This window comes from Entamoeba invadens (genome assembly GCF_000330505.1).
Source record: "Entamoeba invadens IP1 unplaced genomic scaffold scaff_1105074724629, whole genome shotgun sequence".
Lineage (NCBI taxonomy): Eukaryota > Evosea > Mastigamoebida > Endamoebidae > Entamoeba > Entamoeba invadens.
Genome location: NW_004440426.1, coordinates 457347 through 480201, shown reverse-complemented (window position 1 = coordinate 480201; position 22855 = coordinate 457347). Strand labels below are relative to the sequence as shown.

Sequence of the window (22855 nt, the reverse complement as noted above, 5' to 3'; positions counted from 1 at the left end):
TTACTGGGGTTTCGACGTTTTTCCCAATTCCCATTTTAAACACATTTTGAGTGTTTTTTTTGTTAAACAAACAACTTTTTTGGACAGATTTTTTTATTTATAAATCGTTGTAAAATACCTCAATCATTTTTTGAATGTTTTTTAAAAAATTATTTTTGAAAACGTCAAGAACATGGAAGAATTATTAAAGTGCTATAAAACCCGAACATATATAATATATAACATTAACAATGAAGTGTGCTGCCTCAAAAGCTAACTTTTGCTCTTCCAGAAGATATTGTGGAAAATCTCCGGAAGTCGACACAAACATCATTTCCGTCGATTTTAGTAGTCTTCAAACCGAAATTGAACCTCTTCAAAGTGAACCCCCAAAGTGTCCGTCGTGTGCTTCATATTTCACTCTTAATTCTTTTACGGAAGATGGCAACATAACTTGTCCATTTTGCAATGCAATAACTCGTATATCTTCTCCAAAAGATAGTTATATATCAGAAGAGACTGTCGAGCTTGTGATATCTCCTCCCGAACTTCAAAAACTTGAAAAAGTCGAAGAAAAGACCGAGAAAACTGAAGACAACAAAACAATTGTTTTCTGTATTGACGTGTCAGGTTCTATGGGTTCTAGGCCAACCGACAAAAATGGGAAAACATTGAACAACACTTCTGTTTTGGAAGTAATCAAGTCAGCAATGACTCACCAAATCAAGGCGATGATCACTGAAAATCCACATCAGAAAGTTTGCATTGTCACATTTGATAGTGATGTCACAATCCTTGGAGACTGCACAAAAACACCAATAAAAGTGAACCGCAGCTTCATGAATGACTTTGACAGTTTAGTCGACATTGCAACCGAAAAAATCGAACTATCAACACTTGAAATTTCGTCAGAAAAAATCCTTTCATCGCTCAAAGCACTTCATTCAGGAAGTTGTACTGCTCTTGGCCCAGCACTTTTGGTCTCGACAGTCGCTGCTGGAAAACAAAATAACGGCTCTGTGATTTTGTGTACGGATGGTCTTGCAAATGAGGGACTTGGAAGTCAAGGAAGTCAAAATGAAAAAGCATTTTATCAGCATGTTAGCGAAGTGGCGAGAAAGAGTGGAGTCATAATAAATGTCAACACCGTGAAGGGGTGTGATGCTAATATGAAAGTGATTGGTGAGTGTGCTGTACTCACTGATGGACAAGTGATGGTGGTTGACCCAGAAAACATCACAGACGCGTTCAAAGGTGCCCTTGACTCCGAGTTGATCGCAAGACAAATTGTTTTGGACGTTTTCCTCCCACAAAGTTTGTACGTCAAGGACGAATTTTCAGATGTAAAGGTGAGTAAGAAAAGTGTTGATGTTGGGAACGCACTTGATGACACAACTTACCAATTTAAATACGCCAAGAGAAATGGTGACGATAAATTGGAGACTTTCACAGTTCAACTTGGGATAAAATACACAAAGAAGAATGGAGGAGTCTATTACAGAATCATCACAAGAAAAATCGAAGTCGCTAAAGAAGACGAAAAGGTAGATTTGAACGGAGAAGTGTTGCAGACGTATTACATCCAGCAAACTGCAGAACACAAAAGAAGAGGATCTATTGAAAGAGCTAAAGAAAATATTGGGATGTTCAGACAGGCACAACAAGTCTCCAAACAAGAAATGCAATCAGAATATAATACTTATGCAGATGACATGGAAGATAAACTCGAGGAAAACAACGACGAAGCATGGGCTGTTAATCAGACCGCGAGTAAGTGGAGCATGAAGAAAGCAAAGAAATTTAGTGGAAAATAATTCTTTTTAGCGATTTTTTTTCTATTTTTACATTAACATTTTTGTTTAAAAAAACCGTATTTGAAAAATACTTTTAAATATGATATTGCATCGAATTTGATATATTGATTAATAATTTTATTATTATTAATTGTAAGTATAATCGAATGTTTTTTTTGTTTAAATCAACTATTTATTTATATATTTTTACTTAATTTATAATATATTCAAAGTCTTTATAATTATATAATTTATAATTGTATTATTTAACATTTATTAATCAAAAACAACAAATAAACAAAGCAATCAATCAATAACAATCAAACAACTCATCTCTTTGTATCTTTCATTTCATGTTCTTTTAATTTTATGAAATGCTCTATATCTCATTTGTTATTTAAGCGTTCTTGTTTTTGTGCAATTTGTTGTTTTGATTTGGATATCATGCCATTGAAGCACGAATCATAAATAAAATTGGAGTTTGGTCGTTTTTAATCAACAGGAGGGACTTTTTTCAATAAAATAGTCACGTTGGTTATGCAAATGTTCATACACATTGGTATAAACTCTTTTTCCTCTGTACAACATGTTGTTTCTAAATGTCTTGTTTTTGTACAATTTTGGAGCAGATCAATAAAATAGTTGATAGTTAGGCCATATTTTTCATTCTATTTTTTAACAACATAGAGGCACTTTTTATAATAAAAAGCAGCAATAACCATGTAAGTGTTCATTTGAATTAACACTTTTATTTTTATAAGTCATGTTGATATAGAATGTGATAATGTACTATTAAAACGATGCTCATTTGTTGTTTGATTGTTAAGACATAATTACTATGTGTATATATTGAGGACAAGGATAGACTCTTTTATTCTAAAAGAGTAACAACAATAGGATTGGTGTTTACGGTAGATTCTATTTTTCATGCAAATATATTCAATATTTGCATGATTAGCCGACTCATCACGAACCGGCCTATATTTAGGAGATCGTATTCTAATTGGTTAATATTTATAAAGTTGATCAAAAAGAAACAAGCCGTTTTTTATAATAACAATGTTTGTTGACCAAGTGGGAAGGCGTCATATTCACTTTTGATAATAATAATAATAAAAGTGAATATAATAATATAATAATAATAATAATAATAGAATAAAGAGAGAATTTTGGTATTTTTTACTCGTTCACCAGCGACGCCTTCGTTGTTATGTGTTATAAATTTGGTTTGGTTTTGTCACTATTTCAAAGAAATAGTGAAAATAACACATAATATATTCTTACCACACTGAAAATGATTTCTAAAATGTCTGTTTCTCATATATTTGTATCATTGACAATCGTGTTGGTAATACAATTTGTTGTTTTAGTATTTAGTCATAGTTTTTATGCTTTTTCATATCATATTCATTTCAAGTTTTTGAGAAATGAGGTTGACTGTATATACATTAATCCACTTGGTCTTGTATAAAATAGATTCGAGATAATAATAGTATGATCTACTTTAGATCATGCGATTATGACTAACATGTCATTCTTCAGGTCTGATATGTTAGATTATAAAATTCTTGCTTTAAATATCAATTGTTTTTATCTATTTTTATATTTTGTATTTTTTTGTAAATAAATAACACGATAAATTATTTGAATCTGTTGAAAACACAATCACTTTGGATCTTTTTATGCTTTTTGTTGTATTCTTTTATAAAGTATTCAATGCACTTTACTTATTGATTGATTATTTTTTTTCTGTTAAATTAGAACCCAACAATTCTTTACTTAAAATACAAGCCATTTAACCATCAAAAAACAATGCAACGCCACCGTGTCTCTTTTTTTTTCATTGTTGTTTAGTCGTTTTTATTGATATTTATTTATATTTAAAAATTTAGGTGTAAAATTTAAGTTTAAATCAAAAATAGTTATTTTAAAAAATATTTTTTTATTAAAAATCATGTATGTTGTCAATATCGTTGATTTATAGGGTGGTTTATCTTAGTGATTCTTAATATGTTCACAAATCAATTTTTTAATATTAAGTTATGTCTTGTAATTTATTAATTATTATTATAATGATCATATATTTTGTTGTTTAAAAAATCCAAAAGTAACTGTTATTTTAAAAGTCAAGAAATAAATATAAAAATTGTCTATCAAAATATACAACAAAGAAAAAAACTAAAATTAATAATTAATTTATAAAAAGAAACAAACAAGTTATTTATACAAACAATTTATTTTATTTTGGGAAAAATGACAAATAAAAAATATTTTTAGTAATTGAATATAATTTTTACATATTTTTTGAATTTTTGATTGTTGGAATTTTAAAATAGACCCTTTTGTTTCGTCTTTTTTAATAAAGTAATAATTCTATTAAATTAATTTTTTCTTACATTTGGTTTCTTTTTAGTAAAAGAATGGTGCGCTAGATTGAACCTTGGGTGTTGAGACTAGTGTACTAAGTATTCAATCTGGGCTTCGATCCATCAGAATAATAAGTGTCATGTTTCTTAACTTTAGCAATTTTGTTTAAAATCATCTTCTTTTGTGTTTCAAAACCCTTGATCTGGGTTTGTTATTTATCTTTTTGTTTGAAGTCTTGTCTTTGTCTGCTTGCTAATTTGACTGTACAGCTATCAAAGCAGTTCAGTCCTTCTTTTTTGCTACAAATACTTCTTTTTTTCATTCTTTAGTTATTTTGTGTAAATAGTTATTGAATTCAAAACTTCAACGTCTGTTTAACTCATGGTATATTTAACCGTAAAAGACCAATTAGCCAAGTCTTTAATTGTCTTATTCGTGTTCTCTTTTGCTGTTTGTACATATTTCTAAGAAGTATTTATTGATTGTTTATATTATTGATTAACTTTACTATTTTGTTGTTGTTGCAAAATGTAAAAAGCCTTCATGGTTGTGAAGGCTTTTTACACATAATGATCTGAGTTATTCGACAGCTCTTACAGATAGAGTAATTAATGGGTGACAAGAATAAATTGGGTGACAGATTTATTTTAAATAATTTAATAAGTCTTTTATAGAAATTGTTTTTTGTAAACAAAAAAAATCCAGAAACCAAAACCCATCTTTTTACACCAATTAATTTCTATTTTTTTTGTCATCTGTAATTACAAAGTTATAATTAAATATAATGTTTTTAATTTAGAAACCTCATTTAATTATTTCCTTTTAAAAAATGAATATTTGGGATGTTTAATAAATATTATTATTATTTAAACTATTATATAATAACAAAACTAAAAAAATAAATAATGTTAATAGTATTTACCAATCATTTTATTTTTTCTGTTTGATTATAATAAATATTATTATTAAAAATAATACCATTTTTAATAATAAATGGTATTATTAACATTATTATTTCCCAAAAATAACGGGAAAATACTGTAAACTAACCAAGTTAATAAAAAAACAATTTGAAGAATGTCGCTTTTTGGTGTGGGTACTTTGCAACATTTTAAATACATTTTTTCAGAAAGCAAACTGACTTTATGAATATTTCCTTAAAATTATAATAAAAGTAATTATAAAAATATAATAAATTTGTTGTTTTAAGGTATATTATTAATGATATATGTGAATATAGTATTTTATAATAGTAAAATATAGGATTTGTCAAATACTTGAAATAGAACAACTATAGATTATAGATTAATAAAATAAAAATAACTATTAAGAAAAAAATTGGTTTTTGTTATAGTTTTAATAATAAAACATGTTCAATGAAGAAGTTAAATTATGAAAATGGTTTTCAAAAATTAAATTGTTTAAAACAAAGTGCATCCGCCCTTCTTTCCTTTTTTCCCCTTCGCCTCAGTTGGTATGCCTTTCACTTCGGCGTACTTAGCGATGATTTTTTTGAGTGTTTCTTGAGCTTCCTGGGTGTTGTGGAGGTCAAGTTCAAAGTAAAGAGCTTGTTTTTTCTCTGCGATTTCTTTCACTTTAGATGTGTCCAAGTCCGCACTTTGGTCTTTTTTAGTGACAATGAAAGCCATCACGTCGACGGTCTGATCAAGGTATGACTTGGTTTCGATAAGTCCGCCAAGCATTTTCATCTGATCGTTTGCCTCTTTGTCCAAATTTGAGTTTGAAATGACGAATATGTGAATTGTACCGCTGGAAGCGTATGTCGCTACTGTCGCGCTTTTTGAGGTCAAAGAGTTTCCTCCGATATCGTAAATTAAAACGTCAAATTTGGCACAACCGACAGTGACACTGGTTTGTGATGGTATTTCCTGAGTGGACTCAACATAATCTTCACAAAACGCGTTATCGACGACATCCTTGATAAACGTGGTCTTACCACTTTTTGCAAAACCAAACATGACGATATTTGCTTTCTGCGCTTCGGCCATTTGGTGAGTTTGAATGTTAATTTGAGTTACACAGTTTTTTAGTGCTTGTTTTTTTGGAGGGGAAGCAGGATGATAGAAATGTGGAATAAACTGGTTCTTTTATTACAGAAGTTTAGTTTCTTTTTTCTCATATTTGTCGACATCAACTATTTTTCTTCTGATGTTTTAACCCGGGCTTAAAAACTTTTGGGATAAACAATAAAAATTGAAATATTAATATGAATCACATTGCAATTTCTTTGTGTTTTTGTTCAATTTTAAGTGATTGTATTGATTAAATATGTGTGTCGGATTGCAAATAAAAAATGTGTATTAAATTTCGTCCCAAATATGTGGCGAGGGTAATTACTTTTTTGAAGATCATAAAAGTAATTGGTAATAATTTTTAGATTTCGCCTTGTTTAAAAAAACATTGAAATGAAACAAACGATTCTTTAACATAGCGACTTTTTTTCCCAAAATATTAATAATTTACGACCTAAATCTTTTAGAATAACTTCATGTTTATAAGAGGCAATAATGAGATGTGGTAACTACGAAGTGTTATGTGGCAGAACAATAGTTTTCAAAAATTAATTTAGTACAATAACGATTTTTTTAAGTTTATTAAAAAAAATGGATTTAGTTATTTATTGTTTTAATTTTTTTATTATTAGAAATATGTCCCAATATTTTTTGTCATAACTACTCTTTGAAATTTGTCCGGATTTTCGTCATGTGAAAGGCAAAATTCACAGTTATTACTACTTTTATCATTCACAAACACTTCTGACACTCAAAACTTATTAAACTTTATCGAAATAGTATTACCCACTTAAAAAGAAGATCTATATCGAAGCTTTTAGAAGTTAATTATAAAAAACAAATTATCAAAAGACAAAAAAATAAGTCGATATTAAAAACGATGTGTATTATCAAACGTGGTTTTATAAAATAATAATTGTGGTACATAAAATTATTCAAATTCAACTTTAAAGGTCGATTCATAATCTATTGCATAACAACACACGACATATAGTTCGATACAAACAATAAACGAAGTCAAAAATTAATGCAAAAACCACACCCAAGTAACACACAAAAATACAATTATAATTCAAAATGCTCAAAACATTCGACCACTTGATCAATATTGAATCTGTTCGACGGGTTTTGTTCCCACATTTTCACAATAAGCCCAAACTCGTGGTTTTGGATTGACGCGTGTTGTTTGAGTCTTTTACCGTTGTTCACAAAGTCTGCGATTTCCCATGGAAATTTGAATTGAGGCGGTTGATAAGCCAAGCTCCAAGAGAGGCACTCATACAGCGTAACACCAAAAGAAAATATGTCTGCCTCTTTCTTGTATTTCTCCTGGTTTAGGATTTCTGGTGCCATGTAAATGGGTGTTCCGATGCCCTTTGTGAATGTCATGTTGGTCATCAGCATGTTGACGTTTCGCGCACTCCCAAAGTCGGTCAGCTTCCCAAAGACGCTGTCGTTCCAGTCCATCGACACAACAAGGATGTTGTCTGGCTTGATGTCTCTGTGTAAGATCCCGTTTCTGTGGAGGTATTGGATGCCACGTGCTGCGTCTGTTCCAATTTTGACGCGTGTTCTTTTCTCGACGTTGCATTGATTTGTCTTCTTGATCAAATCCATCAAACTGCCGTGTTTTGCAAACTCAGTCACAATACATATCTTGTGCGATACAAATACAGCACCATAGAAGTGGACGATGTGCTCGCTTCTGAACTTGTCCAGCATCTGCACCTCCTTCTCAAACTCGTCAATCTCACTCTCAAGTATCACATGGCTTTCTGTCTGTTTCAACTTCTTGATCGCAACTTTGTTACCTCTGAATGTCCCAATAAAGACAACACCAAATGAGCCTTCACCAATCTGCTTCTCTTCTTCAAGTTCGTTTGGATCAAGACGCGTTGTCACCTCTGTGTTTGCCTTCATGTTGATGTTGTTGACTGTTTCATCGCCACTCTCAATCGACTTTGTGACAAGTGCTATTGTTGTGTTTATCTTTGTTGTGTAATTTGGCGTCAGAAACAGTTCAAATTCAGAGGCACACCCTTTGTGGATTGTCACAACACTCGGCGTAATCCGAAGTGAAAACTGTTCATCACACGCATTCACAGACATCTGCACCTTCATCGCACGTTCACTCAAATTGCCAACACACAACAGTTGTCTCGTTTCTTCACAAACTCCGATCTCTTCAATGTCAGTGTTGAAATCAACCACTTTCGTGTTCACACAGACACCACCATGAAGACTCACAAATTTCACGTTCGATCGTTCCATATTAAAAGTTGTTACCTTTGCCTCTAATGATTTCATTGCAGACCGTTCGACAAAATACTGGACAGACAAAACGATGATGACCAATGCAACAACTAGTATGATGACAAAAATAAGTGATGAAATAAAGAAAACCCACCACACCGCCTTTAAGTAGCAATATTCACCACTTTCTGATGCCTCATGCCAGAATGTACACTTTGTGCATTTCGACTTTTTCACTTCAACACAATTCTTCACCATTACCACGTCAACACAGGAAGTTTCATGAAGTATTTGACTGTCATCACATGACGTGCAAACAGTCTCAGAAACACAACTCGCACACCCAACACACTTCTTGCACTGATTTGTTTTGAATGTGAAATAACCATCAACACACTTTGCACACCCATTTTTAGTCACTTCAACACCACACCCAACAATATTGCTTCGCGACTCACACTCATTGTCAGACGTCAAAAAGTTGGTTGAGTTGCATGTCAGGCATATCTCTTTTGTGTTACATGTCGCACACTTCACATCACACTTGTTGCAATCTGTCCCATTTCTGTAATACCCATCTCTGCATTCTACACACCCACGTGTGATTGCTGAAATCTTGTTGCACACTTCAAGCAGTTCTTCATTTGTCACACACGCGTTGTTGCTCAAAAAGTACCCATCTTTACATGCAGTGCACTTTGTACTCTCTCCAAAACAACTCGAGCAATTTCCTCCACAGTCATCACAAATACCACTCTCGGCATTCAAAAACTTCCCGTCAATACATCGATAACACCCAAGTGATCCACTGATCGAACAATTGCCATTTAATTGTGTTGTTATACATTTATTGTTCCAGTTATCCAAAATCATCCCCTTTTCACATTCAATACACATTCCATTTTCAATTGTGATACATTTATCAATAATTTTTGTGCAATTTCCATTCGAATCTTTGACCTCTCCTAATTGACATTCAATTTGAACACAATTGTTCTTTTCTTCCAATTTGTACCCATCTTTACACGATTCAACATATTTTATTCCACATAATGAACTTGCTGTGTATAAAGACTCACACTCTTTACAGATGTTATTTTCAAGATAAAACCCACTGTTACATGAAATTACTTTGTTGCCAGTTACAATTGCATCCCCCTCGGATTTACTTACACATTTACCTTCTTTAAGAATTGTCCCAAACAAACATTCAACACATTCTGTTGATTTTTTTTCAAGACAATTGTCTGTCGGTTCTTCACATAACCCACTTGACCCAACAACATACCCATATGTACACTTTTTACACCGCCCATTCTCTATATCTTCACAGAGAAAGTCGTCGACACAAGTTCCATTGAAATTTATATATCCAACTCCGCACTTTTCACATTTGTAGTTGTCTTTTGAATCAGTGCAAATGAGACAACTCGATTCTTTACAGCTTCTACACAATCCACTCAACAAGTCAGCACCTCCTTGTTCGCATTGTATTCCCTTTATACACTTCGCAATTCCATTCTCAATGTATAATATTTGGCACAGAGTATTTTCGAACAGAAATTTTGAATCAGACACTATAAATATCTTTTTTGTTATGTTTCCTGTTGTTATTTCAACAAGACCGTCTGACTTGATATTTAATATAAACCCATCACCAACAAGTCCAATTGAAATTTTCTTGTTATGAATCAAAATGATATTTTCATCCAAAGTTGTACCATCTCTCTTTGAATTTGACTCGGAAATTTGTGATAGTAAGTCGACAGTAACCAGTTTTAAATAAGATTGTATTGTAATGAAACAATTTGAAGTGTCACACTCTCCACACCAATCTTCAAGAAATGTACTCGACGAGTTTATCACACTTCCATTCAGATGACAGTAAACAGCTGTCGACGTACCGTATCTCAGTAAATGCCCACTTTGAAGAAGAGTAAACTTATCTGTTGGAATTGAACTAAACGTAAACCCAGTTGAAGAGTATGCAAGATCAAAACTCTTATCAGAGTTGACCACAATATATGAACTTATTTCAATGTAAGAAACTCCAATAAAAAGAGGGAAACTTTCAAGCCCACGAGTTTCAGAATGTAAAATACACCCCGTCATAAGTCGGATTTTTGAAGTCTTTACTTGTGCTACATCATTAAAAGTTAAGTCTCCACTATCACAAAAAAAATCATGAATAATATTTTTTGTTTTTGTTGTATTAAGAACAAAACGCCCTTTATTCTGTAAAGTTACAGAAGAACCTTCATTACAATATATTCCTGATGTATCTAAAAGACTCAAAAGTGAATTGTCGATTGAAACTAATTTTCCTGGAACAATGACAGAGTCCTGGGTTAAAACAACAGTGCTATTTAAAGTGACAAAAAGTGTATCTAAATTTGACGTGGAATAATCCTTCAAGTTAAAAATAGAATTTGCAAGTGTGAAATTCGCAATGGAATTTGTTGACGACTTTCCAAGTAAATTAAAAGTGGAGGTAATAACCTCGACGTTAGAAACTAAAAACTTTGCACCGGAATTTCCAGAACATTTTATCTCTGAATTTCCTTCTGCTTTCAAGAGATAATTGGATGACAAATATCCCTCGATGTTAAAATGTGCATTATTAGAAAGAGTGATATTTGTGTTTAACTGACACTGCGTGTTTGAAGAAACAGTCGCAGTTTCCCCAGAAAAGTTGTTAGTAGGGCATGTGTAGTCTTCTTTTATTGACGCGCTTAAAGAAAACAAATACATATTGAACAATAGAAATAACACCATTGTTTCTTCACACTATGATTAGTAGTTCGTTTGGGGTCAAATTTAGGCTTCATGTTGTATCAAAAACAACGGAGTGATTTCCCTACTATTTTTAATTTTGGTTTTCTTTGTTTTCCCATCATTTAAAATGCAGCAATTTTAACTAATGATATTTAAAATGTTTTTATACGCGTTTAATGCTTTTTATTATGAAATATAAATAACCATCTAATAATAATATTATAAAGTATAATTAAAACTATGGATAGTGGAATTTTTTTTGCATTTCTATCTTTTTGTCAAAGTACTTTTCTTTAAACTCAAAATAATGTTCGATCGTATTAAAACATTTTTGTGTATAAAAACGGGAAATATAAATAAAATGAAATGCCAGAATTTGTTAGAAGAAAGTAATGTCTTTTTAATGATGATTTAAAGTGTGAAAATGATAATTTAATAATTATCATTTTTATTAATAATATTATAGTAAAAATGTGAATGACTACCAAATACCATATAGTATAGTAAAATTGTTAATAAATAAGCTACAATAGATTTAATAATCATTTGCTATTTCTTTCAATTGATCTTTCATTCTCTGCATTTTCTTCTGCACAATACTCTCGATGGTCTCATCTGTGCCACACCCAGTGTCTTCTTCTTTAATATTTTCGTTGTTTGCGCCGTTGTCCACTTCGACAAGTATTTTGGTGACTTGATTAAAGGTCGGTCGTTCTGTTGGTATATTTCTCCAGCATTCTTCCACCAACTCTGCATAGTCCTTTGGCATTTTCTCATCGATCTCCAGTCGTTTACCGCTGACTACAAATTGTTTGATCTCGAAAAGTGACTTGAAATCTTTAAATGGTTCTTCTTGGTAATACATTTCCCATGCAGTTACTCCAAACGAATACACATCACCCGCAAAAGTGTATTCGTCCTGATACGACTCTGGCGATGCATAAATTGGTGTCCCAAGTCCTTTATCTTCCCCACCAATTTTAGTCTTCTTTAAAAATCTTGACGTCCCAAAATCGGTGATTTTGATGGTACACGCCGAGTTGGAGTCCAACGAGTTGACCAACAAATTGTCTGGTTTCAAGTCCAAGTGCATGATCTTATTTTCATGTAAAAACTGCATACCTCGAGCTGTATCGTACAACATTCGCACTTTCAATTTGTATGGCAGTTTAAAGTAGAATTCTTTGTCCTCACGCAGATACTCACTCAGAGAGCCTAAGACAAAATATTGAATGACCATCGACACTTGGGGAAGGTATGTGACCGATCCTATATAATTCGCGATGAAGGGATTCCGCAATTTGCTCATCATGTCACACTCGTACATGACTTCCTTCTTCATTTCGTCCATCTCCGTGTCTGTCAGACTCTCCCATTTAAATTGCTTGATAGCGACAGGGACACTCCGGTAATTTCCTATGAACACATTGCCCATTGCTCCTTCAGCAAATGGCTTTTCTGAAATGCCCAACTCGTCCAAGTCGATGTGTGTTGAACACGCGGCGTCTGTAGTTATAGTGAAGCTGTAGTGACTTCGCAATGCGACTTTATTACAGAGCTCCTCCATACTTTTTTGGTCTAAACTCGTCCACTCTTCAAATGTTTTATCTTTCAATAACTCCGCAATTTGTATCAAAACATGTTTATTCTTCGACAACCAGACAGTGTATGGAATCTTCAAATTTCTAATTTTTGTTGTTGTGAAAAGTGTCATGTACACGGTGACTGTTTTTATTGTGGAATGTGGAGATATAAATAGTACTTGTGGTTCGAAGTGGAAGATGTATTTAGGCGAGAGTGGGGCGTGGAATATGATCATCAGACTAGCAAGTGAGTACTTCTTCTGTGATTTTAAAGCAATGAAACAAACTACTTGGTTTTGCTATAATTCTTGACTTCTATTTTTTGGTACCTTGTGTCGAATATCTCAGTTGCTTGCTCGACATTTCCAAAGTCCAAGTTCGTTGGCTTCAACAAGTATTTTTCTTTCTTTGATTGTTCGAAATTTGAAGAGCCTGAGATGTAGTAGTGGTATTGTGGCTGTCTTTGTTTCAACGTATTAGTGTCGATACGATCGAGTTTAACAGTGAAATAAATAATAATAATGGTGATAAAAAGAACTAACACAAACCCAGCAGCTCCTCCAACTACAATGCCAACAATAGCATTGGAAGAGAGAACTTTTTTTTTACAAGACAGTGGGTCACCTTCTTCTGTGATATATCCATTCGCACATTTACATTCATCTATAACACAGTTGTGTCCCCCATCACACTACATTATAAGTTATTAATAAATTGAATCTAAAGAGTACAAACTTCTTCCTTTCGAATGTAATGATTGTCTTCATCATAATATGTGTCTATTCTCCCATTTCCACACATCTTGTGTTTACACTTGTTCTCTCTGGTCACCTCATAATCGCTTTCACAATGACAGCTTTGATCACACCCCTCCGTATTGGCAACACACATCTCTTCCGTGTACTTTCCTTGTATACACAAATCAGAAACACACAAATGATTAATCAACGTGTATCCAGACTCACACTGACAGTACTGATCACAATTGTGACTCCCAAATTTACACGAATTGGTGTTGTCTTCTACTGTCCATGTTCGGTTATAATAACACTTTAAATGACAATCATCTCCTCCATACTTATCACTACAAACACACTTCGCAGCATTGGCAGAACATACCCCGTGGCCGGTATTAAAGTTACAATCGTTGGGACAAATCACTCTAAATTGAATTGTTTGCAGGGATTTCTGGTCTTTTGAGAGGAGAGAAAACAACTGCTTTTTGTCACTTCCTTTAATTTGAATTAAAGTCCCGATTCGCTCTTCTTCACCTAATACACCGATACGACGCCCTTCCCATGACCTTAAACAAGATAAATTCACTAGACCAGAATCGTCAAAAGTTATATCGTACTGTTGAATGAAGTTCATTCGATTTTCCTGAGTTGCGTTGAGTAACAAAGAGTAATTACCAGTGAACTGAATGGAGAACGGGACACTCTTCAATGTGACAAATGGGAAGCAAACACTCATAGAAGTGATTCCTTTCTGTTCTAATGGTACTTTCCACGTCAATATGGAACTTAAATTTGAGGAGAGAACATCAGCATCGTGTTGTGTGAAATTGAAAAGATCATAATTATAATTTGAGTTATTTTGTTGATATTTGATGGTAACATCGACACTAATAGTATTGTCCATACTCACAAAAAAGTAATATATGGACCCCGTGTTGCTATATATGTTGTTTGAGTGAATAATAGGCAGTGTCATATCAAAAGATAGCATTGTATTATCAATTTTGGTGTGCATGAAGCACTCTGTTTGTTCTGATGTATTTGGTGAATTAGTAACATCGACATCAACATTGACATCAATTCTGCTTTTAGTGATTTTAAATACAATGTATTGGTCTGTTATTGTGGTGATATCAAGTGAAAACCATTTTCCAAGTCGTGTTCTTTGTGTGTAATAACAGAACCCATAATCAGTGAAAGAGTTCAAATCTAATGTGAAATTGTAATCATTGACTAAATCAATTTCAGTGATGTAGTTCGTGTCTGGGATCTTCTTATTTCTCGCCTTTAAGACAGTCTGCGTTGCTTTGATACATCCACTGTCATTCTTGATATAGTAAATACGATCTTTTGTGTTCTCAAGAGCACAATTAAGGCAAGAAGTATCATTGTCATATCCTTCTGTACACCCTAGACATGTGTATTCAAAAAGACAACCATTGATGCACCCAGGAGAACACAACAAAGAATCACTAGATACTATAATGTATATTATTATTAAAAACATGGTCAAATGAAAGTTATTTGTTGGCAACTTTTATAGTGTGATTAGACATGTATGGTTTTGTGATTCATTGGTACTCGTTGGTCGTTTTGTGACTCTCCTTATTCAAAAATAGAAATACTGTAACCATATTTTTACAATGAAAAAATTGGATTAATTTTTCAACTTCAATGTTTTTAATTCACCTTTACATATCTAATAGTTTTGGAAATGGTTGTTTAAAAACAAAGGTTTCTAATATGTTTTTATTTGGAGTATACATAAAAAAGATTTGGAAATGGACAAATCTTTTGTAAATGGAGATCAGACAATTCATTTGAAATTTAAATACTTTTCAAAATAAAAATAAAACTAAAAAATTATTTTAAAAAAATGTCATCGATTTATTAACGAAAATGAAAAGATAAGAAGAAAATACCAATAAAAAAAAGTTTATCAAAATTGTCGTAAACTGTGTTAATATATCTCCTGAACTGAAGTTAATAACAACTAATTAAAGAATTACAAATGAATAGTTTTTTATCAATAACAAAAACAAAAGTAATTAATATACTTATTAATAATTTAATTAAAATAATCTACTATCAAATTAATTTCTTAGAATAATTATTTTTATTATAACAAATTACATTTTTGAAAAACAAAACAAATAATTATTTATTATTAATAATATTTTTTTATACAAAAATAGTATTATTCAAATAGTTAAATAATGGTATTTAATATAAAGAATAATAATCCAAATTCTCAAAAAAAAATAACAATTTATATATTTATTAACAAAACTATTAATGTAATATAGTTTAATTTATATTATAAATTATAACACAAATTGAAAGAAACGAATGAATTAGTACTGGCTGACTTTTTCCTCAGAATTGCAAGGAGTAGTCACGACATTTGCGTCCATAATAGCTTTAATAAGTTTAGGAAGAGTTGGTGCAGTGAACTCTTTCTTTTTACTGACAATTTTAAAAACGACTTTCCCCTTTAATTCCATTCGTTCTATTCTAGCATGACCAGTCTTTCCCATATCTCTTTTTGACAAAGTGAAGGGGTACTTCGGGTCTGTTGTCGAGATACGAACCAAGAACGTTCCGTCGACTCTACCGTCCAATTGTGATTGTGCTTCTTCCTTTGAGACTCTGTTATAGAACCACATAGCGTCGCACGTCTCTATCAATGATGCGAAGTCATCTTTATCACTAAAGAAGTGTCCAAACAGTTTAACTAAATGCCCCAAAAATTTGACGGTAACTTGACTGTCTTCTGAAACGACGGGAATGACTTTCTCTTCGACTGGCTTCAATTTCTTCCCAAATTTCGAATCGAGTTTACTCATAAGTTTGGCGACACTAACACTCGTCTCGAGTTCCTCATTCTTCTTTGAATCGACAATTGAGAAGTTCTTCTTCCACCACTTCGCCGTCTCCTCGTCCAAATCCGTTCTCAATCCGGCTTCCTTTAATTCCTGAATCATCGCATTGATGTCCGGACGCTTCTCTGGATTTCTGTCCCACGCGTGTTGCATGACATCTTCAAATTCGATTGGAATAGTCTTAGAGACCTCTTCATAATTCTTGTTGACTTGATCGAGAGTATATCCTGTTGTGAACTCATCGTAGTTGTTGATGTCTTTGGCGATATGTCTTGGGAGGGGTGGACGGACACCCTTTTCAATAGCATCTCTGACATCATCGACACTTTGTGCATACGTGCTGAATGGGATGTCTTCGAAGAACAACACCCACATAGTAATCGCCAAGGAAAAGATGTCCAACTTTTTGGAGACTATTTTGGACGTAACTTCTGGCGCCGCGTAGATGGGTGTACCACATATGTGCTCGTCCTTTTGATTCTGCACAAGCGCAAAACCAAAGTCGGAGACTTTGACATTAAGTAACTCATCAACTAAGAAATTGTCTGGTTTAACATCACGATGGACTATGTTCATACCATTGTGCAACCACTGAATACCTTTGCAACACTGCATAAACAAGTTTGTCTTGACTTCAACAGTCTTATTCAAGTTACGTAAAGTGGGAGAGACTATGTTATCGGGGTCGAAGAAGAGTGAATACAAGTTCGTTTGCATCAACTCAGTGACTAAAACGACTTGTTTTGAAGCTAAAAAGCTCACTCCCAAAAAGAGAAGGACATTTGGGTGACAACACTTCTTTAAAAGACTCGCCTCATCTATAAACTGCCTCTGTTCTTCTTCGGAAAATTTGGAAGAGTTCGATATTTTCACTGCTACATTTAAGCCCTTAATTTGACTTCTATACACGGACCCAAAGGAACCAGATCCTATTAAATCGTCTTGTGTTATTTGTATCAATTTGGGATCAAACATCACTGAATTATCTTTAAGGTCTCTCTCCTATCAGGTTATTGTTGTTTGCTTATAAAAATGAAAATCGGAGAGATAAAAAGGTAAACAGAGTAAACAAACTGACATATCTTGGTTTAATTATCAAGTTTGAATTTATGTAAGAGGACGTGTGTAGTTCAATTGTTTATTCTTTTTAAACAACTTTTTATTTGCATTATCGTTCTATTATTTTGAAGCACTTTATTGATAAAATATTAATAAACTATTGAATACTATTCACTATCCATTTTTAATTATTACAAATTAAAAATCTTTTTGCCATTTTCTACATGTTTTTTTGGTTGAGCCTTTCAAAAATGTTGTTTTTCCAAAAACAATTAAAAAAAATCAATGTTCATTTTTAATTTAATAATAAGAATTACATAAGTGTTGTTTTTTTGATATATCGAATTGTTCTATTATTACTTTTATAATTAAAAAAATTTTATAATTAATTAAACATCAATCATAGTCATTTTTTTCCATTTTATTTATATATATTAATAAATCTTATTCATTACTTTTTTTAATAAAAATATTTCATAATGTATAATTTATTTTATATTAGTTTTTAGTTGTTTGTTAATTGTATTTATAAAAAAATATCTGTGTTATGATAGTTTTTTAATCATAAATTGTAATTTTTATAATTTGAAATTTATAAATTAATTAATAACGAATATAATAAGAATTATTTAATTTTCAAATAGTTTTAATTATTGTTGTCGAATTTTAAAAATATTCTTATGGCTGTTAAGCGACTTTTGATATTACTGAGAAGTCGGCGACTTTTTGAGTCCCTTCAAAAGTCGCCGACTTCTTTTAGAACTAAATAACTATTAACTTTAATAAATTATACCATATTCATTATAGTCTCAAAAATGTGTAAAAACACATTAGTTGTTATAATTTGTTATATTATAATCATATAAATATAATTTAAAAAATGATTTGAGAAGATATAATTGGGACGGTATTTTTTCATTTCTTTTTTTAATAATAATTATATTAAATTTATATGGTTTATTTTTTTCAATCTTTTAAATGATAAATGGTATTTTGAATAGTTATTTAACTAAATATTTAGGTCAGCGACTTTTAAGACCACTGAAAAGTCGGCGATTTTCAAAGGGACTATAAAGTCGCCGAACAGCTATTAGGAATTATTTTGCTATTTAAGACAAATTTTATATTTATAATAAAATGTATCATAATAATAATAAAATTTTGAATACTTATTTTATTACAATTTTATCATTACTTTTTACTTATAATTAAATAAATTATTATATATATATGATTAAATTAGATACCACACCCGAGCAAGATCTCTGAGTTTTTCAATTTCTTCTTCATTAAAAAATGATTTCTCCCATTGTAAATTTCTTCCAAACTTCATTGTGAATTTCTTGATAACATCATTTACATTTGAGTTTGTCTTTCTGTTTGGGAGGTTCAATAAAATTTTAATGTGTTTAGTGATTTGTTCATTCAAAAACGTTTCTCCGAGTCCGAGCGCAATATTTGCTTTAATAACTTCAATGTGTTGTTTGACTTTTTCATTATCAGTTTTAGTATGAAAGTCACAGTATGAAAAATCGTTTGTAATGGAAATGAAATATTCCAAAGTTTCTCCCAGACAATTTCTAGTTTGAATATCCGACATTTCAAACAGCTTTACAAATGGAAATTGACTCACCATATTATAATTATCAATATTTTTTATTACACTAATTAAAAACATTTTGCCAGTTTTATGCGACGTTTTGTACACTTCCAAAAAGTCTTTCATAAATGTGGTCATAACATTTTCTTCAACAAAAATGTAATTTGGAAGAATGTCATTTGAGCGATCAAAAGGGAGAAACTGTATTATTATCTCAAGGAGTTTAATAAACAAATTGATATTATTTTTAGTAATTGAAGTGAATGAATAACTGATAACTTCAAGAATTGGGTCGACTTGGTTAGGAAGTGCATGAAACTGTAAAGTCCTGATTTGTTGCATTACGTTTTGTGTAACATCAGAAAATTGTCGCCTTTCAGAAATTTGGTTCAGCAAATTCCCAAATTGGTTTGATGTTGAAATTACAAAATTTTTGTTGTGAAATAGTTTTTCTATAATTTCTGCGTTCACGTTGTTTAAAAGTGAATTTAATAAAAAAGATTCCAATACATTTCCATATATCTGCCTTTCACACTCTTTAATTAATTGCTCATAACACTTTTGGACTATTTTTACATCACTTTTCAAAAACCGCTTTTCAAAGCTTTTTTGATGTTCACTTTCAATCGTTTTTGCAGTCTCAACAAAATGTGATAAAATGTAATGAGTGCAGATCAATTGATCACTTTTTGAGAGCAAGTAACAAAATGTGCTCAACGAAATTATAATTTCACCTTTACAATCACCTTTAGGGTTATCTTTTGTGAATTCACAAATTGCATTCAAAATCAGTTTAAAGTCAATAATACCAAAAAGAAGCGAAAACACATTTTTGTCTGCTTTTCCAAAGGAATTAATAGATGACGAATACCACACAGAAATTAATGTTATTATATTTTTCTGTGTAAAATGTGTTTGTATCAAAATTGACATGTCTATGTCCATCACATTTTGAACGGTTTTATATACATTTTCGGGGAAAATTTGGTTAAACTTTTGGAAATCTAAAACGACAAATTCTGACTTTAAAATGGTCTCTTTTTCACTTTCTAAAAATTTCACTTTTTGAATTCTATGACAAAATACATTTATAACATTTGTAACAATTCTGTATAACACAGTTTTAATAATACCAATTGACTTTTCAATGACATAAAAAAGGGTCTTCACAAAATTTAAAATTTGTAATTTGTCGAAGTTTTGTGGAGTGTAAAACATTTTGTTTAATAAAAATTCAAGCTTTAAAGCGAGTTCATAACTGATTAAGTATAGTTGAAGAAACTTGGAACAAAAATTAAAAATTTGTGAGTTGTCCCAGTTCTCATATAATGAACTAAAGACTTTAGAAACTAACTTTTCAAAGTTAATGAATTTGTTGTTGTTTGCATTTTTTAAAAACTCAAAAATCTTTTCTTCTGTGTAATTTGTCAACAAAATGGGTATGAGTGATGAAATTGTTGTCACATTTTTACAAGTCGGAAAATTAATAGAAATGGATTTCTGTTGCTTTTTATAAATCACAAGTTGGCAAATTGGAACATCAAGTAATACACACAAATTGACGTATACAGAAACGATTTGTATAAAATTATTATAATTTATTATTACGTCCAAATTTTCCAAAGCCAATTGTTTTTTTATGTAAATTTTAACTTTTTCACAGGTGTACAATGGTATTGGAATTTGTGTTTTTAAAAATCGTCCAACAAACTTTTTAATGATGAACAAAAATGTTAGTATTGCTTTTGATTGTTTTGTTTTGAAATAGTGTTGTGACAACAAAGTGTATATTGTTGTTACTTTTTGTGACACTTTTTCAAGTATATCAAATTTTTTTGTTACATTCAAAAGAAGTAAGAAACTGTGAGACAAATAAACTCTTCTGACTAAACCAGTGACTTCGTTCTGTTCTGTGTTATCTTTGTTTGTTTCCAAAAACGAAATCAAGTTTTCCATTGGTTGAATGATTGCGTGTTGTGTGAAATTTGTTATTTGTTGAATTATATTTTCTTTCTCGTTTTGCTCAATATAACAATTTTGAAGAACACTAAAAATTGAGTTTGCTATTTGCCTAAACGCGTAGAATTCCTTCTTTTTGTTGTTTCCATTACATATCCCGAGTATTTGAACCAATTTTTCTATATTTTTAAACACAACAGTTTTGTTCAATGAAGTTTTTAAAAGTCTCAAAAATGGTGTTTTTTGTGAATTGTTTTCGACACTCAAAATTTGAATCAAACACTTTTTAAAAACTGTGTCTGCGTATTTTTCTGAGTAACTCATTGCCAAAAAGGGAGTGAACAGATTCTCTTTGGTCTGCTCTTCAACACAAACTTCAAAAACTTTATCACCAATTTGTTTATTAATAGTTTCACTGCAAAAAGTGGCCACAACGTAAAATGCAAGATTTAAAGATTTATCCAATGTGTTATTTTGTGGGTGTGGCATTGCTACCAGTTCCACAAATTTCAACAAAACAATTTCAAAAAGATTTGGTTTTTCCTTAAGAATTGGTGTACTAAAATGCAACACATTAGTAAACAATTTGATGGTGTTAAAATTGCAATTGTTTTCAAGAAAAGTTAACACGTATTCAACAACCACAAACGCCCTTTTGTCCTTATTTAAAATGAGTTTTGGTAATAACAAAACGAGTAACTCAAACAATTTCAATGTCGTTTCAAATAATGTTGTCGTCGCATTTTCAAACGTTTTAACGTACTTTTCGATTAGAGTGTATGTCTTCTCAGTGAGTAAAATAAACATAAAATACACCAAAGTGTTCATCATATCACATTCGTTTGAAAACACTTTGTTAAACACACACTCGACAATATTTGACTCTTCAAGATAATTAATAATTTTATCATTCACTTTATTTGATACCAAAACATTGAAAAAGAAAGTCAACGACACATCAGAAAGCCTACAAAAAACTTTATTGAAAAAATTGCAATTGGATTTGGCTTTGAAGACGTCAAACTTGTTGAGCACACAAAGAGCAACAAAAATGCCGTCTACCATATCATTTGCCCCAAACCAATTCTCATCAATTTTGTCGAAGAAATTGATCTTGTCGAAATTAATGCACATCGCGTAGTTCACGTACTTCTGCTTCTCGCAAAAGGTCTTTTGAATTGACTCGTCCATTAACACCAAGTTATCTAAAAATGTAAATTTTGTCTCGTAATTGACACTCGCCATTTCTATAGACTTTTTAAATGCAGTTTGTTCGAAAAACGGTTGGAACACCATAACATCCTCTACTGACAAATTTTTTAATAATGTCTCGTGAAATTGTGATATTTTTATTTCAGTAAAATATTCCTTCGGAGTTGGACCTATAAACAAATATTTGGTAAATGGGCTCAAGCGTTGCGATAGTAAATATATAATTTTCGATATACCATCCTCGTCTTTCTCTTTTTCAGTACCTCGACACATACAAATTTTGTCGTACACTATATTTACTAAACGATTCATTTGGTGAGGAGACAAGTCACTGGTGTAAAGAACATTCACAATATCGTCAGAGTACTTGAAAAAATTGTAAGAAGGTAACAAGTCAATGAAATGGTCCAATATAACCGACATTAGAAATTACAAATATTAATATTCACTAAGTGAACTATTTACTTTTTATTATTTCTGTAATAGTAATATTTAATTAATAATGAATTAAAATTAGAAAATTGTATTATTTTAATTATTTTTTAACTTAATGATGGTTTTTATTTATTTTATAAATAATTAAATGACTTATTATATCTACTTCGAATAATTAATAAAAATAG

At 31.3% G+C, this 22855-nt stretch overlaps 6 protein-coding genes across 6 annotated transcripts; 1 reads left to right on the top strand and 5 right to left on the bottom strand.

The window, feature by feature from the left end:
- Positions 1-230: 230 nt before the first annotated feature.
- Positions 231-1793, top strand: EIN_020200 (hypothetical protein; the record flags this gene model as incomplete). The annotated part of the gene is made up of 1 exon (XM_004257294.1): positions 231-1793. One exon carries the CDS (start codon positions 231-233, stop codon positions 1791-1793), a length of 1563 nt encoding a protein of 520 aa, XP_004257342.1.
- A 3767-nt stretch (positions 1794-5560) lies between these two features.
- On the bottom strand, positions 5561-6148 carry EIN_020190 (hypothetical protein; the record flags this gene model as incomplete). Its single annotated transcript, XM_004257293.1, has 1 exon — positions 5561-6148. One exon carries the CDS (start codon positions 6146-6148, stop codon positions 5561-5563), a length of 588 nt encoding a protein of 195 aa, XP_004257341.1.
- A 1089-nt stretch (positions 6149-7237) lies between these two features.
- EIN_020180 (protein serine/threonine kinase, putative) lies at positions 7238-10537 on the bottom strand (the record flags this gene model as incomplete). Its single annotated transcript, XM_004257292.1, has 1 exon — positions 7238-10537. The coding sequence occupies one exon, from the start codon at positions 10535-10537 to the stop codon at positions 7238-7240; it is 3300 nt and encodes a 1099-aa protein (XP_004257340.1).
- A 1198-nt stretch (positions 10538-11735) lies between these two features.
- Positions 11736-15027, bottom strand: EIN_020170 (serine-threonine protein kinase, putative; the record flags this gene model as incomplete). The annotated part of the gene is made up of 3 exons (XM_004257291.1): positions 11736-13023; positions 13071-13474; positions 13519-15027. The coding sequence occupies 3 exons, from the start codon at positions 15025-15027 to the stop codon at positions 11736-11738; spliced, it is 3201 nt and encodes a 1066-aa protein (XP_004257339.1).
- Positions 15028-15874: 847 nt separating this feature from the next.
- EIN_020160 (serine/threonine protein kinase-transforming protein raf, putative) lies at positions 15875-17482 on the bottom strand (the record flags this gene model as incomplete). The annotated part of the gene is made up of 2 exons (XM_004257290.1): positions 15875-17404; positions 17477-17482. The coding sequence occupies 2 exons, from the start codon at positions 17480-17482 to the stop codon at positions 15875-15877; spliced, it is 1536 nt and encodes a 511-aa protein (XP_004257338.1).
- Positions 17483-21847: 4365 nt separating this feature from the next.
- EIN_020150 (hypothetical protein) lies at positions 21848-22265 on the bottom strand (the record flags this gene model as incomplete). Its single annotated transcript, XM_004257289.1, has 2 exons — positions 21848-21904; positions 21999-22265. The coding sequence occupies 2 exons, from the start codon at positions 22263-22265 to the stop codon at positions 21848-21850; spliced, it is 324 nt and encodes a 107-aa protein (XP_004257337.1).
- Between the last annotated feature and the right edge of the window lie 590 nt (positions 22266-22855).